The 18,859-nt window shown below is 41.9% G+C and overlaps 1 protein-coding gene across 1 annotated transcript in view; it reads right to left on the bottom strand.

Annotated features, from left to right (window-relative positions):
- LOC146973986 (NLR family CARD domain-containing protein 3-like) overlaps positions 1 to 12,690 on the bottom strand; it is a 34,617-nt gene extending 21,927 nt beyond the window's left edge. The window contains exons 1-3 of the mRNA XM_085796959.1: positions 12,633 to 12,690; positions 12,146 to 12,299; positions 9,798 to 9,991 (exon numbers count right to left, since the gene is read on the bottom strand). Coding sequence (XP_085653085.1) covers positions 9,798 to 9,991; positions 12,146 to 12,276 — 325 coding nt within the window. The 5' untranslated portion in view covers positions 12,277 to 12,299; positions 12,633 to 12,690. The remainder of the gene's footprint in view (positions 1 to 9,797; positions 9,992 to 12,145; positions 12,300 to 12,632) is intronic.
- Between the last annotated feature and the right edge of the window lie 6,169 nt (positions 12,691 to 18,859).

An 18,859-nucleotide genomic window follows, 5' to 3' on the forward strand; every position in this document is an offset into this window, starting at 1 on the left:
CATTGTTATGTTAGAGATGTTTACTTGTGTGTTTTACCATGTGAAGAAATGTGATAGTTTTTTGGGAGAAATAGTGCTGCATTTGTCAGTCTGCACTGTTCCTGACTGAGAGAGGACTTTTATGGAGAAGATGACCATTTAATTCACATCCTTTTTGTTTTATGTTGCCATCATACAGGAATAAACCTGAGTGTGAACCCAGCCCTGCGTCCCGTGTTATTGTGCACAGAACACAACGCAGTAGTCGGGGCCTGCAGACCGTCCCGGCTACACCTGGACTCCAGTAGCCGACTGCTGATACCGATGCCAACATTTTTGGTGGTATCGGAGGCATTTCCAATACTGGTATCTATGGATAAGGGAATAACTCTACTGGGAATGTTCCAATACGCTGACATAAGCAGGGAAATTATTAAAAAACAACTGAAAACAGCTTCATTGTATTTTCTTCATGGGAACATGTGAATATGAGTTTTGAGATTTAACAGGACAACAATCCATTCATGTACTCTAATCTACTCTTCTATGAAGTTCAGAAAAAGGTGGATAGGTTATAGCAGGAATATTGTACACTTGATATAAAATGTGAAGGTAATTATCTCCTCCATTATTTGGAAATGGCTTCTATGTTCCTAAAAAGAGTTCATGTGACATTTCATGGTACGTAGCTTATCTTTGTTGGAAAATATTTATACATTTGATCCAAATGGGTTACTGGGAAAGACTATTACAGTGTAAGATCTTATTACTGTGTTAGTTATGTTGAAACTACCCATACGTTTCTAAGGAACAAAGCCCACTACAGTTTGCAGGCAGCAGAAAGGTAATTATGGGTTAACTACGGTGACATTTCCAGCAGTTGCCACATCTACCATCTTTCATCCAAATGGGTTATGGGCAAGACTATTACAGTGGAAGTTCTCATAACCATGTTAGTTATGTTGAAACTACCCATACGTTTCTAAGGAACAAAGCTCACTACACTTTACAGGCAGTGGAAAGGTAATTATGGGTTAACTACGGTGACATTTCCACTGGGCAAGACTATTACAGTGGAAGTTCTCATAACCATGTTAGTTATGCTGAAACTACCCATACGTTTCTAAGGAACAAAGTCCACTACACTTTGCAGGCAGCAGAAAGGTAATTATGGGTTAACTATGGTGACATTTCCAGCAGTTGCCAGATCTACCATTTTTTTTTGGGAAACAGATATTGCAGCTAACCGTAAGGTAAGACTGTGGAAATTACAATTACATCAGGTTAATCACACTGAAAGTACCTACTTGACTGTATCATGGAAACGACAGGCTATTTACTCTGTAATTACCCAATACTTAGCAGTAATTCACTGCAATTCTACTACTACAACTTGTCTATATTACTAGAGTGTCATTTCTTTGCTATATTTCTTGACATTACCATGCAATTAATTGTTATTTCTGGGCTATATTTCTCAACATTACTACACAATTGACCATTATTACTGGGCTATTTCTACACAATTAAAAGTTATTTCCTGGCTATATTTCTCATTATTACTATGAAATTGACCATTATTTCTAGGCTATTTCTTGACATTACTACGCAATTAATCATTCTTTCTGAGTAATTTCTTGATATTATGACATAATTAACGGCCTGGAAATTAAAGGGTTACCGAATCGAATCGTACAGTAATAACTAGCAGTTTTTAAGATTTTAACATTTTTAACAATTTTAGCAGTAGCAGGCTGCCCTCTTGTGGACAAAAAATTAAACAGCAATCATTAAACAAAGTGATTTGCTACACATACATAACAGTATACTGACAAACACCAACTCAATCCACATCATATTTAGTAGGACAAGCTGCCAGAGAACTGGATGTAAGAAAGATGGCAAAACCTCTGTAACTCAATAGTTAATGTAATTTAATCATGTTAATCAGTTAATCATGAATGTTAATCATGAGATCACCTACACAAGCCCATTAAAGCCTGAACTAACGGAGGGCCATCTACTGATGGAAGTTGGAACAGTGGCTGGGGAGTTTCAACTTGAGGAAACAGGTGAGAGCCACAGGGTATGTTGAGGTGACAGCCTCAACTACAAGTTTTTTCATCAGCTGCTCCCACCTGCGCTAGTGACACTACTTTACCAGTTGCAGTAGTTCTACTAGTGTCACTAGTGCCACTAGTAGCGCTAGTGACACTAGTTTACCAGTTGCAGTAGTTCTACTAGTGTCACTAGTGCCACTAGTAGCGCTAGTGACACTAGTTTACCAGTTGCAGTAGTTCTACTAGTGTCACTAGTGCCACTAGCGCTAGTGACACTAGTTTACCAGTTGCAATAGTTCTACTAGTGTCACTAGTGCCACTAGTAGCGCTAGTGACACTAGTTTACCAGTTGCAGTAGTTCTACTAGTGTCACTAGTGCCACTAGTAGCGCTAGTGACACTAGTTTACCAGTTGCAGTAGTTCTACTAGTGTCACTAGTAGCGCTAGTGACACTAGTTTACCAGTTGCAATAGTTCTACTAGTGTCACTAGTAGCGCTAGTGACACTACCAGTTGCAATAGTTCTACTAGTGTCACTAGTGCCACTAGTAGCGCTAGTGACACTAGTTTACCAGTTGCAATAGTTCTACTAGTGTCACTAGTAGCGCTAGTGACACTAGTTTACCAGTTGCAGTAGTTCTACTAGTGTCACTAGTGCCACTAGTAGCGCTAGTGACACTAGTTTACCAGTTGCAATAGTTCTACTAGTGTCACTAGTGCCACTAGTAGCGCTAGTGACACTAGTTTACCAGTTGCAGTAGTTCTACTAGTGTCACTAGTGCCACTAGTAGCGCTAGTGACACTAGTTTACCAGTTGCAATAGTTCTACTAGTGTCACTAGTAGCGCTAGTGACACTAGTTTACCAGTTGCAGTAGTACTAGTGTCACTAGTAGCGCTAGTGACACTAGTTTACCAGTTGCAGTAGTTCTACTAGTGTCACTAGTGCCACTAGTAGCGCTAGTGACACTAGTTTACCAGTTGCAGTAGTTCTACTAGTGTCACTAGTGCCACTAGTAGCGCTAGTGACACTAGTTTACCAGTTGCAATAGTTCTACTAGTGTCACTAGTAGCGCTAGTGACACTAGTGTCACTAGTAGCGCTAGTGACACTAGTTTACCAGTTGCAGTAGTTCTACTAGTGTCACTAGTAGCGCTAGTGACACTAGTTTACCAGTTGCAATAGTTCTACTAGTGTCACTAGTGCCACTAGTAGCGCTAGTGACACTAGTTTACCAGTTGCAATAGTCCTACTAGTGTCACTAGTGTCACTAGTAGCGCTAGTGACACTAGTTTACCAGTTGCAGTAGTTCTACTAGTGTCACTAGTAGCGCTAGTGACACTAGTTTACCAGTTGCAGTAGTTCTACTAGTGTCACTAGTAGCGCTAGTGACACTAGTTTACCAGTTGCAGTAGTTCTACTAGTGTCACTAGTGTCACTAGTAGCGCTAGTGACACTAGTTTACCAGTTGCAATAGTTCTACTAGTGTCACTAGTGTCACTAGTAGCGCTAGTGACACTAGTTTACCAGTTGCAGTAGTTCTACTAGTGTCACTAGTAGCGCTAGTGACACTAGTTTACCAGTTGCAGTAGTTCTACTAGTGTCACTAGTGCCACTAGTAGCGCTAGTGACACTAGTTTACCAGTTGCAATAGTCCTACTAGTGTCACTAGTGTCACTAGTAGCGCTAGTGACACTAGTTTACCAGTTGCAGTAGTTCTACTAGTGTCACTAGTAGCGCTAGTGACACTAGTTTACCAGTTGCAGTAGTTCTACTAGTGTCACTAGTGCCACTAGTAGCGCTAGTGACACTAGTTTACCAGTTGCAGTAGTACTACTAGTGTCACTAGTGCTACTAGCATAAACCATTATGAACTTATGGACCAAAGTTATTTTACATTGAATTTTACAGTTTTTTGTTTAGAAAAAGGTAAAAATGCAACTTTGAGGCATAATCTCTCCAAAATGATACCAGAAATTTGCTTAATAATGACTGAGGAAGTAGTCTGGGTGGTCCTGAGGTTAATTGTAGCCTACCATTGTCTGAATTTATGGGCCAAAGTGATGTTACAATAGTATTAGAGCTTTTCTGGTTCAAAACAAACCAAAACAAGACAACTTCGAGGCTTAATTTCTCCAAAATGTATTTTGAAAATTGATTTATTTTGAAAACTGACTGTATTCTCTCGACTCGTGTTTCTTTGTGTGACTTCTTGTCAGGATTGAAGTGATCGCTCGCGGCTGTCAATGTTCTCATAGTGCAACACCTGCTTGGATTTATTTTTTAATCTCCACTATCGCTATGACTTTGAAGTTTATCATGATTGAAAACAGACCATATGCAGTGCACAGTAACTGAAGAAACCTAATAGTACCAGTTTAATAAATACTCATGGTATGTTAAATGATATCAGCTGCATATTAATGTTTTTCTTTTTTGATGTGTAATTTATTTATTTTAAATCAAACTGTTAGAGATCTGTTTGATTTTCATGTGCACTACATTTACAGCATGCCCTCTAAATTAATTGCATTGCAATTGCATTTTATAATAATAAAAAAAAACATCTCCTGCAACCGCTGCCGCTCAAAGTCAATATCCAGAGCTGTCACTTTAAGGCTTTTCAGCACTCATTTGAACACTGACCAATAAAAATCTTTATCCCGCCCATTCATTTGCATGCTGTTTACTAGTGGAACATGTTGCCTTCTAAGTGGCACTTGCAACTCTACTGGCTGTGTGTCTCATCTAGCATGTTAACTAGTGATGGGCACCAACTACAAGTAAGAGTCATGACAACATTTTTAACTTCACCTGCAAACTAGTAGGGTTCAAGAAGTTCCTCCAGTTAACTTGTAAGAGACATAATGTGTACTAGTTATACTAGTATGTGTTTTTTTCCTAACTTGTCAACTAGTGAGTTTCAAAACCTGCCACTAGTCGACTAGTAAGACCCAAATTGGCCACTAGTAACACTAGTTGTTGTCTTTTTGACGTTACTAGTCAACTAGTTACACATGTTCTCTTACTAGTTAACAAGTTAGGTCCAAAAAGATTCACTAGTTGACTAGTGACACTCTTTCCGTGGCTCACTAGTTAACTAGGCAATGCTATTTGTTGTCACTAGTCAGATTCTGCACTGAGCATGTAAAGACTTTGACCAAACCTGTTGTAAGTTTGTCTTACATGTAAAGCTATTCTTTGAACTAGTAAGGACTTGCTCAGCACTATTGGGCAACTGTGCACAGCAAGTGAGACATTTCTTTTGCATGTAGGACTTTTTGTTGCACTAGTTGACATCTTCACCAAACAAGTAGATATCCTCATCTTACTAGTACAACAAAGCTGCTTACTAGTCATCAAGTTCATCCTACTAGTACAACTAGTACTGTGATAAAATACCACTTGTTTAACATGTATGTCAGTAGCAGCATTCACTAGTTAACTAGTGACGTGCTAATGTTAACTACTAAGCAGCTTTGTTGTACTAGTAAGATGAGGATATCTTCTTGTTTGGTGAAGATGTCAACTAGTGCAACAAAAAGTCCTACATGCAAAAGAAATGTCTCACTTGCTGTGCACAGTTGCCCAATAGTGCTGAGCAAGTCCTTACTAGTTCAAAGAATAGCTTTACATGTAAGACAAACTTACAACAGGTTTGGTCAAAGTCTTTACATGCTCAGTTGGATTTAGTGAGCATTTCAGCTTCCTCTAGTTCAACTAGTAAACATTTTAAGCCCCACTAGTTAACTAGTATGGTCAAGGAGACTTTTCCTAGTTTAACTAGTAAGGGGCAAATCGCTATCTAGTCACACTAGTGATGATTTTGGCTCTTACAAGTGTAACTTGTGTAAATAACTTGAGCTTACTAGCAAACTAGTGAGGTGAATTGTCGCTACTAGTTAGCTAGTCAGCACTTTTGCAGCTCACTAGTTCACTAGTAAGACTTTGAGCATTGCTAGTTGAGCCCAGAGGGCCACAAGTCTGTCAAAATGCTGTATAGTTTGTATTTTGGTGCCACTAGTGTGGCTTCTGGCTTCACTAGTAAGGCTTATGTTGTTACTAGCTTGACAAAAGTGTCACTAGTTGCTGAAAAAGAGTGACTAGTAAGACTCTTTGTTCAACTAGTTGGACAAAATGTCTAACTAGTGTGGCCAGGTATCCAACTAGTGCTGATCGTAGTCAAACTAGTGAATGACACTGAAGCCTGATATCAAGGATATGGAATAAATGCTCAAACGGCTTGCCATACACTTTCAAATGTTTAACGTTAGGACGTTGTTTACATTCAGACGCAATCAGGAAAGACCATCTCATTTACCGAAGGTTGACTCAGCCTTCGAAGGAGCCTCCGAAGCCGTTGCCTCTGGAGACCACGTAGGCTGGGTCCTCCGAAGGCTGCAGCCGCTGAATTGAGACACAGCTATGGTGAAATCACAACAGTAAGTCGGCCATTTTGATTTGAACTTTTTACCTTTTTGAACGAACTCGAAAACAAAGTTTTGCCTGATTTACTTCAAATTCGCTACAGACCATCTAGATGCAACTCTGAAAAGTTATTAAAAGAATGTCTGTAGGTCAAAGGGCGTGGTTTCTAGGGCCTTACGGATTTTGGCGACCTTTGTTTGCTCACCATTTCACTTCGAACAGTTCTAACGCCCACATACTTTATCCGATCAACTTCAAACTTGCTGGACATGATGATGGCTCCGCCCTGAACGTCGTAACATATTATTATTATTATTTATTTATTATTTTCCTATAGTGCCCCCCTGGTGGTGACAGGAAGTGGCCACGTTTTCCTTTAATGTGTACTGATGGCTCAGGGTTTTTTTTAGGAGTTGGAACATGAAAATTGGTACACATGTGTAAGTTGTCACATAAAAGTCTCTTGCACCACTGGTCTACTCCAAACATTTTTAACTCGCCATTTTGGCGTGATTTCCACATGTTGTGTTTTAACGAACTTGTCCTAGGGATTTTGTCCAATTGACTTCAAATTGATCACAGATCATTGAGAGACCATGCTGATTAAAAGTTATTAAAAACTTTTCTCTGCGTCAAGGGGCGTGGCCGCTATGACGTCGCCATTTTTGATCCATCACCATGCATATTCAAGCAGCTCTCTCTCCTACATACTTCATCCAAATTGCTTCAAACTTTCTGTACATGATCAGAGCCCCGCCCTCAACGTCTCCATGTGCTCGTAGGCAATCTCACTCATGTTGTCCCCTTGTGGGAACAGGAAATGCCGTATTGTACATCAACATTGTCCGATCTGCTCGAAACTTCACATGTGTGATGTGGGTCACCCCCTGAACGCACGGCCCATGTTTTGTTACGCTCCTACTGCCCCCTGGTGGATGAACCATCAACTTGTCATAACTCGTTCATGCATTGTCCGATTTGCTCTAAGGTCCGCTTTTGAGCTCATCTGCCCACACCTGGTGAATGAATGAAACATTGCGTTTTTTCGCTCCTGCCAGGTTTTTTCTCGCCTGCCACAGTCCCGAGATGCCTCAGGTCCGCGGTGGCATGGGGTCATGAGGGCCCGATCATCACCGCTTGTGGCTTTAATTTTTCCATTGTATACTTTTGTATGCCTGTTGGGAAGCACAGTCTGCCTTGTACATGAAATGCGCTTTATAAATAAAGTTTGAACTGAATTGAATTGAAGACAGAGAGTCTGCCAATCTGATCTGATTATTTTCATCAGCTAAATTGCAACAAAGAGAAAGATTGAATGTTGTGCTGTTGATCATCATCAGTGCTCTGTGATGGAACAATAGGTGTGTTTCCATTGCAGGAACTTCGGGGTAATTTTACGGGGCCAGCCCCGTTGGTGCGTGTTTCCACTGCAGGAACCTCCCCCACAGGGCCATTTACAGGAACTTTTACAGTGGCCAACGGAGTACCTACTCCAGGGTAGGTACTCCGTTCGGCCCTGAAAAGCTCCTGGGTGGGGCTCGAGGTTAACCCGGCACTGATTGGCTAAAGCTAGAGCAGGCTCTGACGCTACCAGAAAGCACCAAAACAACTGGCATTTTTAAAAGGGGGAGCAGAAGGGGAGCATTAGCCTAGCAGACACCGCTGTAAACAACAAGAAAACAGCAGGAAGATGTACACAAATGGGCCGACGATGAGGTGCAGACATTGATGCAGTCTACGGGACCGAGGAGATTCAGAGGGGGTTTGAGTCATCGCGGCGAAATGAAAATATCAGCGCACCTCGACACACTGGGGATCCATCACGCCGTGAAACAATGCTGTGAAAAGTAAAAAAAAAATCTCAAGCAGGTTTACAATCAACCGCCATGTGCACAAACACACACACCAGAAACGCGCCTACCGCCTCAGCTCCTTCCGTCCTTCTTCGTTGTTGTTATGATTTTTGTGCATGTGCTTGTGACCTGCCTGGGTGACGTCACGGTCGAAACAGTCGCACAACGATTAAGCGGCGATGGAAACTCATGACCAGGGTTTGAAATTAACTTTTTGACCTACTAGCCCAAAAAAGTTACTCGCCAGACAGATTTTTTACTAGCCAAAACCAACAAGTTGCTTCACTATTGTATTTCGACGTCACTAGTTATATAGCAGTCATAGTAGTACCATATAACAGTCATCCTGTTCTTCTCAATCAATTGTGCTCTGTAGACGATGACCTTTCAACTTTTCTGGAATAACAGTAGTTTATGTGTGGCGGCCTGCCACAGGCTCTCACAGAAAAAAAAAAAGAAAAAAAAGAAAATATATATATATATATATATATATTTTTTTTGATGACTTTCTTTAATGGAAGCAATTTCACAGGTAGCAACATGACAGTACAACGTGACAGAGAAGACTTCCATTCTTCCGTTTTTTCCTCAGTTTTTTATCCCTCCCACAATCCCACCCCACTCAAAGAAGAACAGTATAATAATAATTTTTAAACAGCGCTTCACCAACTCTCATCTCTGCCAGTCAGTCCACCTGCCGTATCTCTCTCTCGCGCGCACGCACATACACACACACACACGCACGCGCACACGCACATACACACACAGACACGGGCGCATGGACAGTTGGCACTTTGCCGCTCGTAAATGCGCTATATCGCGCTGATTGTACAGTGTTCAAATACCACCCCCCACCACCCCGTCCGTCCGTCGGATAGTCCGACCACCGACCCCGGCGTGCTAACAGCTAACAGCTAACCGCTGTGCTACAGCAGCTGACTGAGCCTTTTGGAGCCGCGGCTCGGCTCACGTTAACCGGGCTCGGTGCGTTCCTCTCGGTCAGCTGTGAAGCAGCAGCGGTCTGATGAGCATGATGTCCGTCACGTGTCCCGTTATGCGCGACTAAATTGTGACGTTGTCAGGTGACTATAAGTTTATAATACACTGGGGGAAACCCTGGAAACAGATTGGGAGTCTCTTTTTTTCTAGTTCGCCAAGTGGCGAGACAGTTAAAAATCTGTCTCGCCACAGAGGAATCTGGGTCGCAAATGGCGCGTGGCGACCGCTAATTTCAAGCCCTGCTCATGACGTCGCCGCGGGGTCCGACTCTGCAGTGGAGACACGGCTGCTGAGAGGGCCGAGTGAGAGGACGGTTCCTGTAGAAGTTCCTACCCCGTCCCTTTACCAGGAACTCCTGCAGTGGAAACACGGCTCATGACTCTCTGAGATCAGATCCTGGTTTTAGAAATGACCACATCAGCAGACAGATGTTCGGTCTCCCTTTGTCCACAGCTGCTCTGATTGGCTGTCTGCAGCTCACCTCTGGTTCTGGGTCTTTTTCCACACTGGGGACAGGAGGGGGGTCCTGAAGAACCAGACTGGTCCCAGTCTGAGGTGAAGCATTGTCTGCAGAACCAGTGTCCACAGCTGGTGGAGACTGGATCCTTCAGGACGTCCTGACAGAGACCACAGCAGGACAGCTGCTGGTCCACAGAGACACTACTCCTCTTCCTCCTGTCAAGACATTTCTGTGTCACTAACATGTCATAGTCACAGCTCCACATCTGTGCTCTGATTGGTTAACCACCTTAAAGAGGGTGGGGTCAGTAAGCAGAGGGAAAACAAGAAAAGAGTGGAGAGAGGGCTGTACAATGTGTGCTTGCTCTGTCCTCGTAGTGGAATGATTTTTTTTATTGTCCCTAATAAGAGACAATAAAAGTCTAATGTCTAAAGATAACAGATTCATATGATACTGATAAAGAGGGAACTCTGGGTCACTTATGCCAGTGATTTTCAACCACTGTGCCGCGGCACACTAGTGTGCCGTGAGCTTTCGCCAGGTGTGCCGTGGAAAATTACCAAATTTACTTAATTGATCCAAACTAGCGATGCACATTTTGATTTTTTTTTTTCAGACCGATAACCGACGCTCATAGGCGGTTATAACCGTTAATGAGCACTCCACTGAGCCGACCGGCCAGTCTCATTTTGTTTGTTTTTTATATTAATAACACACGCGCGCTGCTCCCGCTGTGCTGCGTCTCATCCACGCCAGAACAGCAGAGCGCTCCTCTGCTCGTCTGTGCAGCTGCAGGTGAGTGACGGGGTAGCCGGCTGAGAGCCCCTCCTTTTTATTTTAGGGGCACCGTCCTTATTCGTATTCACTCGGTTTTCCACACACACACACACACACGTAAACATGTGTCTCGTGTGCATACGCAACGGTCAAATAGCCTATGTATAGATGGACGCGCAACAACTTATTAATCATCATTTAATTATTTTATTTTGAAAATTGACCGGATTCTCTCGCCTTTTCTGTGCCAGACTTCCTGTCTGGTACGACCTGGTCTACCCAGCTTGACGGCGCTCTCGCATGAAGAATAGAACTGAACCGATCTGAAGCGCTGCAGCTGCGCACACTGCGCTCCAGAGCGCGAGATGTGCGACCAGGCAGAGTTGCAGGTTGCACTCAGAGTTTGTTCTGACTTTCTATCACAGGGAGTGCACAACATAAGTTTAAGTCATCTCATGTTTGCTGTGAAATATGGCTGAAGGCACGAGTGGAAGTGTGCACGTGTTGACAAGCTCGCATGAGTTGATTGACAGCTAGAAAAAAAAAGGCTTTGTTGAGCATCTGTGTCTGCAATAGTGACTGTCTGGCAGAGTTGGCTAATAAAATAGGACTTTTTTTTAATGTCAATGAGTGTAGTGGCAGAAGCCTGCACAGTGACCATTACTGAGTCAGAACAAACTAACTACACTGTAAGAGACAAAATTTGTATTATATTTACTGTATTAGGCTGCACTGTGTCATTTTCTAACATTTTTGGTTAGTGGTGTGCCGCGGGATTTTTTTAATGAACAAAGTGTGCCGTGGCTCAAAAAAGGTTGAAAAACACTGACTTATGCATTGATCCTGTCAGTCATATTGTTCCACACCGCCTCTATTACCTTGTTCATGGCAGCAGTTTATCTTTTTCTAATTGTAAGTTCCTTATATACATCATAAATCTCCATAAGGAGTGCTTCTTGGTTTCTCCATTTCAATTCTCTCCGTTTCCTTCACATGAATCTAATGACTGAATCATCTTCAGCTCAGAAACGGTCTCTTACTCTGAAGGTCCAGGTTCATGTCCGAGGTCTGGAGGATATTCTCTAGACCAGTGACTCTTCACAGACAAACCGATGGATCCTGGAGACTCAGCTCTGTGATCCTCATCTCTGCAAAAACAACAAACTTTTTTTTTCAAATCAAAAACAAAATTGAGTAATGGACATGATTTGTTCATTTTGTGGATGTTAATTGAATCCGTATGTCATCACTGTGTCTAAATACTATCCCCTGAATTACATTGTTGTTGTTGTTGCAGTAACATTATCGTGCTTGTTGACTTCATTTGTGATTAGCAACTAAAACATATAGCCTTTTTGTTGCAGTGTAAATAGCACTTGACTCGAACATGGTCTAATATATTTACATTTTCAATAATAACTATAGTATGTCATTATTTCAATATTTGTATGTTCTACCATGTAAAAATAAGCTCATTGGCTCCTACTGAAGACGTGAATCTGTGAAAACTGTTATTTCCTGTTCTAGTCATGTTGACTGCAGCAGCTGCAGAGACAGTTTGGACGTTCATAGGTGTGTAGCAGCTCTCTTACTGTGACTCTGAGGGTCCAGGTTCATGTCCGAGGTCTGGAGGATCATCTTCGGAGCAGTGACTCTTCACAGACGGAGAGATGGATCTTGGAGACTCTGCCCCATCTTCCTCTTCCTCCACGTTAACACTCATATTCAGGACTTCTGAATCTGAGTCTGACTGTGAGAAAACACACACGCACACACATCTATTAAAACAAGTCAAGTTGACTGCAGCAGCTCCTATTTACACAACCCTCCCACACCCCCTGTCTTCTCAAAAAGAAAAAAAAACTCCACTTGGCTACTTTTCATGTGTATTATTGAATCTCACTTCCTGTTTTTTCCTCCTTTTCTCTCTGTGTCTCTGCGTCGACTAAAGCTCACTGTGACTATTATTCCCTCCAAAGTCCACAGGGACAAACTGACTCACACTTCAACAATGTGACTATTAAGAAATAATAATAATAATAATAATAATAATAATAATAAAGTAGTGTTAACACTCACCTGCCTCCAACTTCAGTTTCCCTCTTTCTGCTCCGACTGCTTTAAAATGGCGCCTGGACCCTCTGAATACCTGCAGACGTCCAGTATTGTATCTGGACTTTGACACCTGTGCTGCTCCAATAGCGGTTTGACTCGCCCTCCGCTCTTGGTACTTACAGTAATAAACCTGCGCTGTAATTGTGTTTGACTTTTGCCTCCTGTGCTCAGCATTATTCAACACAGGTGCATCACAATGAAAATGTGTTGTCAAGTTGTGTCTAAACAGGTGAAAAGAGACTGGTTTAATCAGTGGGTTCAGGCAACCGAGCATTTGGTCTAGACCAGGGGTTTTCAAAGTGTGATAGAGTGAGCCCCCCTTAATGAAAAATAAACAGCTGGGCCCCCCCCCCCCCCAAAAAAAAAGAGAAGAGAATTAAACATAGCCCATCTATTATCAGTTACTATGACCAAAACAATATTTGATTCATTAAACATAAATTGGTCTTTCCTGTAGGATTTGTTTGATTTACAAGCTTGTTTCTCAGCATATATTAATTATCATGACAACATAAAGCACTGACGAATAAACCTAAACATTGATACAGAACTCTGTAACACACTCATCACACAAGCAGCTTCATGCTCTCCCTGTGTGATCATCTGGGAAGCAGACAGTCTGAGGTTGAAGTTTATATCAATGCACAGGTGACACTGTGACAGGTCTGTACGTCTGTACCACCTGTCAGCTGGTCAGCTGCTCAGCTCCGCCGCCACGTGCATCTTTTTTTTTTTTTTAGAAGCGGTATATTGCGGCTTTATGCGGGAGGACACGCGGTGCTACTGCTGATCCAATGGATTTATCTGAGCTTGGTCACTGAGAGGCACCGGGTCGCTTTAAGCTGCGTTATGAAGTTATAGCTGACGCTGTGCAGCACCTGACGCTCTTCTGTTTCTAACCAGAATAGTTCCACAGCCGACGTGGTGCTACATTCAGCCGAGGCAGCTGAGCTCCGCTCTCCCTGACACAGTCTCTCTGATCACTTGAAAGGGCCCAAGCGTCAGTTTATGACGCGTCGGGAGTGTTGCTCCCTGACAGTCGAGCATAATGGCAGTCTGTGTGTTACAAGATCTTGTTTTATCATATCGCAGTATAATAATAATACATACAATATATATAATTGGAAACTATAGGCTACTGCAAAAACATTAATCATTTAGCCCTATGTGCAAGTGACATGTAACTCATCTTTTGTTTGAATGTTTTCAGTTTTTCTTTTTTTCTTATTCTCATGTCGCGCCCCCCCCTCAAACTCTCTGGCGCCCCCCAAGGGAGGCGCGCCTCACACTTTGAAAACCCCTGGTCTAGACAATAGCGTTTAGTGTTTTAGCAACTGAGAGAAACTGTAATGTAACATACATGTGGTAGTGATAATGTGGAGAGGAGGAGAGGACGGATTCTCAGGCTCCATCACTCAGACTGGAAGGAGCAAAGGAAAACCCGGCACATTAAACGATTCCTGCTCCTGATGCACCAAAACAATTTCTCGCCTGAGTGGTTGGAGTCGCTTGTTCTGCAATCTGATTAGAGCCACTGTTGGTCTCTCTTTCTCTGTCTTTATACCATCCACTCTCTCTCTCTCGGCCTAATAACAGTCGTCTGTAACGATAATTGTAAGATTGATCTGGACATGCATGACATTAACAGCGTCCATTTGTGAGATTAGTGTTTGTGAGATTAGTGTTTGTTCTATGAATCGGCTCCTAAAGACGCAGAGAGAGAAGAAAGAGTTTCCAAAACTGTGGAATACTGTAATAATTAAAGTGTGTGTGTGAATTTATAGATCTGAGGTTGTTGTATGAGGACGTTCCGGCCTGACGGCTGATCAGAGGCTTCAGCTTCAATAGATGTGATCACAATCTGGAGTTATTGTCTGAAGCGGCGGTGGCGGTGATAAAAAGATGTGAATGAATCAGAGCGCTGGCTTTAATAAGAATCTGACAGGACAATTGAGGAAACGACAAAGAGCTAAATTAGAGATGTGGAGGGAAACCCTATAATTAGACTGTAATTGCTTCATTTAGGATAAAGATAACACATCTACACCACTTCTTGTTTTTTTTTTAGTTTCCTGATAAGCTGCTTCACACTTTTCTCTTCATCAGTGAACAGTTTAGGAGCTCAGTGAAGTTTCCTCCTGGTCTCATCTCAGGGATTCACCTGACGTCCTGATATTAAACATTCATGGTCCATAATATTATATCATGGTGGAGTCGTTTCCATCTGTTCCTTTGGTTTTTTCTGAGCTGCTGCAGGAAGTTGTTGTCTTTGCAGCTAAATCCATGATGCCAATAGATGGTCATCGAGTAGAGAAATGAAGCTCCTCCAGATAAAACAGCTCAACTAGAATAGAATAGGTACTTTATTGTCATTCAAATACACAGTGTGCATAGAACGAAATTTTGTTTCTCAACTCAAGTGTCATTAACCCATAAATGATTGATTTCTTTACTGGTGGGCCACTGTGAGTTGTGAGGAGTTTTACACTTTTACCAGCATTACAGTGATGTCATTAAAAGAGGACCAATCAAACTAAAACAGTGGGAAACGGCGAGGAAACACTGATGAAACATGACGTATCTGTTAGTTTCATCCAGCTGTTTTTAAACAGATTAATGGAAATTTAACCTTTTTGCAAAATAATTGCAGTCAATTGAGCTGACTGATTTTAAGCCTAAACTGAGCTAAAATAAACTACATCAACCCAATGTAAACTAAGATAAGATAAGAAGAAGGCAGCTCCTGTTGGTGGGTGGGATATTCAGCAGCAGGTGAACATGTCCTCCTCGGGGTTAATGTGTTAGAAGCAGGAAAAATGGCTCAAGCTTCAGGATTTGAGCTTGGAGTTTGACAACAAGGTCCAAACTGTGATGTCTAGACAACCAGGTCCGAATGTCTCAACAGCTGAAGCTCTTGTGGGCTGTTTCCAGTCTGCACAGGTCAGGATCTATCACAAAAAGTTGGTCCAAGGAAGCAGCTCCAGAGTCCTAGTGCTGGTTAAATCAATGACTTGTAACTAGTCTGCACGTCTGCCCGTCCTGGGTGAGGGATCCCTCCTCTGTTGCTCACCCTGAGCTTTCTCCTGGTTTTCCCTGTTAACTCATTGAGTGCCAACCACGTAATTTCTCGTTTTTCGTTCCCATGCGTTGAGTGCCAAAAACTAAATTTTTCGTTTTTTGCTTTTTTTTTAAATTATGAAAATAGACACTTTAATACACATTATATGTAAATTTGGGGACTCTACGACGAGGAGAACTGAAATAGATGACGATCAAAGTCACATGACAGCTCATGATCTGGAAGTTTTTATCATAACTCAGCTTCTGCAAACGGAGTTCTGCATGTGGATGCAGCAGCTGCTCCGCTGCTGCTCCGCTCTCACCCGCGAGGCTGCAGCAGCTGGGAGCTGAACCAGGAAGCTCTCAGCCGACTGTCCCGCCCGGTCTTCATCTGGAGCAACACCGTGTCCTCCCCAAAGTCCTCCCGCGGTAAAATCTGATGGTCTCTGGGTCAAAGCAGACCGGCACCACCGACCCGTACCACAGACGGACCACGACCACCGGCGGGACCGGTGTTCGCGAGCCGCTGTGGCCGGCAGAGCCTCACGTTCCGCGGCGAGAGGCTGTGACACGGCACGGTGCGTCTGTGTTATTGTTGTTTAGTGGCGCCCCCCCCGCCCCCGATGGTGGTTTTGTGAATAGAACAACAATTGTTGTGTATATTTATCTTATACGAGCCCTTTGATCCAGAAATGCGAGTGTCAGAAGAGCGACAGACACAAACAGCGCACCTTTCATAAAAGACGCTCTATCTCCTTTTCTAGAAAAAAAGGAGGGATTTTGGTGAAACCCAGCCATGTTTAGCTTGACTTTTCTCAGGAACGGAGGCACGTAGAAACAAACGGTTTGTGGCCATTTGAAGGATAAAGTTAAACCTTTCAAATGAGCCACAGTATGTGTTGGTGGCAATAATATAGAATACACTATGGCTCTAAAATAAAAAGTCAAATATGGTCTAATTTGCCGGTACACTTGACTAAAACTTTGGAAAGGAGCGCGGCACTCAATGAGTTAAAAGGGTTTTCCATGGAGTTTTTCCTCAGTGGATGTGAGGGTCTAAGGACAGAGGATGTTGTTATGATGGGATGTAAAGCCCTTTGAGACAAACTGGTGGTAAAAATGGGCTATACAAATAAAATTGCCTTGCCTTGCCTAGTTCTAGAAATACACAAATATTTGTTCTGAGACTGAAGAACATTACTTTTATATAGCTATACGTTCAAATTAGGACCAATGGTGTGAATTTGTGAAAATGTTGTAGATGTTGTGATGACAGATAAGACTACACAGATATCACCATGGTAACATGGTAGATGATAAATAACCTTATCCACCGCTCCATGGATTGATTTCTCACCGGCTTCGTTGTTGGAAACAGATGATGCACATGGAGGAGAGGAGGGTTAGAGACACAGAGGAGGAGAGGAGGGTTAGAGACACAGAGGAGGAGAGGAGGGTTAGAGACACAGAGGAGGAGACACCAGACCTGGAGAGGATGAAGATCATCGTCAGCTGGTCTATGATCAGCTGAAATGGAGATGAAGCTGTGGAACCTGAGAAACGTGAACTATGGTCCTTTAATATCAGAGTGTTTAATGCAAAGAATCCGGTGACTGACGGTGAAACACAAACCTGTCTGTAAGGAGGAGGTGGAGGTGAGCAGACTCATAGTTAAACTGAGCTCATCTCATCTGTATTCAGGACAGGTTTTATTTATTTATGTCTAAATAATTCGCTGCAAATGTTTTTTTTTCCTTTAAAGTCGATAAAATGAATCCCATCTATTCTATGTTCTCAGCTGAATAATTGAACAGAGACATGGTTCACTTCAGGTCAGAGTGTGGACTCAGGAAACTTGAAGAAGCAGCAGCAGCAGCAGCAGCAGCAGCGTTGATATGAGTCTGTTTTATCTGCTGCTGTGTGAAAACCTTGTCTTTAGTCATTTTTATTGATTTATTTTTGCACAAACATAAAATGATAGAAACAATTTCTATGATTGGGACGTGTGAAGGAGACGTATGAAACCTGAGAGGGGTTAATATAAGAAACAATTAAATAATAAGAATGAATAGGAAACCGTGTGATTATACAGTGAATGTAAGAAGGAAAAGAAAAACACATACATGACTGAATAATGTAAAACAATGAAGATACAGTAAATGCATAAATGAAATAACAAGACAATAAATGAACAACACAACTATAGATTAATTATTATATTTGATAGCACATAGTTTAGCTGATGAAGTAGCTTTTGAGAGTTTTTTTTAAAGGTGTTCAGAAATGGCCGTTTGTCCTGTTTGTCGCGCCAAGTTTCAACACGCTGCTGCACGAGTTTACCCGAGTAAGGAAAACAAGTTTGATTGGTCGTTATCGAGTGGGCTCAAATTAGTTTTTCTTTTCTGAATACCTTTAAATGATGTTAAATAGATTTTTTTCAGATAGTCAGCAGCTGATTCCAGAGACGTGGACCTTGATAGCATATTGCAAATTGCCGAAGAGCGGTTCTAAAGAAGGTCGTGTGGAGATTAGAGGAGTTTTAGCTGTGGACTTGGTTGTTAGAGACAAAGATAGGACAGAAACTAAAGAAGGTAAAACATTCATTCTTTGCTGGAACACAAATAAGCAGATCTGATACACATTTGTATTGTATGTACGAGTATTTAACCAGTCTAACAAATCGTTTCTGTAAAGTAACAAAGGTGTTTGAGGTTTGTTCTTTAAGTGCTTGCCCATGCAAGATTGCAACAGGAAAGAAAATGATCTATTCAAGTAGTGATATAAGAGTCTCTCCAGGTTAGACACACTGCAAAAACTCAAAATATTTCCAAGAATATTTGTCTTATTTCTTGTCAAAATGTCTCATTTCTAGTCAAAACTAAACTCTTTCCACTTAAAATAAGACTCATCACCTAAAAATTAACTTGTTTTCAGATAATTTTCATTTGTTTCAAACTAATTTTCACTTGAAATAAGTAGAAAAATCTGCCAGTGAAAGCAGGTTTTTTGTGTTTGTAATAAGAAAGAAAAACTTGCTCCACTATCAGATTTTTCTACTTATTTCAAGTGAAAATCTGCTTGAAAGAAGTAAAAAGTGTCTAAAAACAAGCTACTTTAATGTGATTTTAGGT

Source organism: Trachurus japonicus, chromosome 14 (genome assembly GCF_045865225.1).
Source record: "Trachurus japonicus isolate A0001 chromosome 14, Traja_1.0".
Classification (NCBI taxonomy): domain Eukaryota; kingdom Metazoa; phylum Chordata; class Actinopteri; order Carangiformes; family Carangidae; genus Trachurus; species Trachurus japonicus.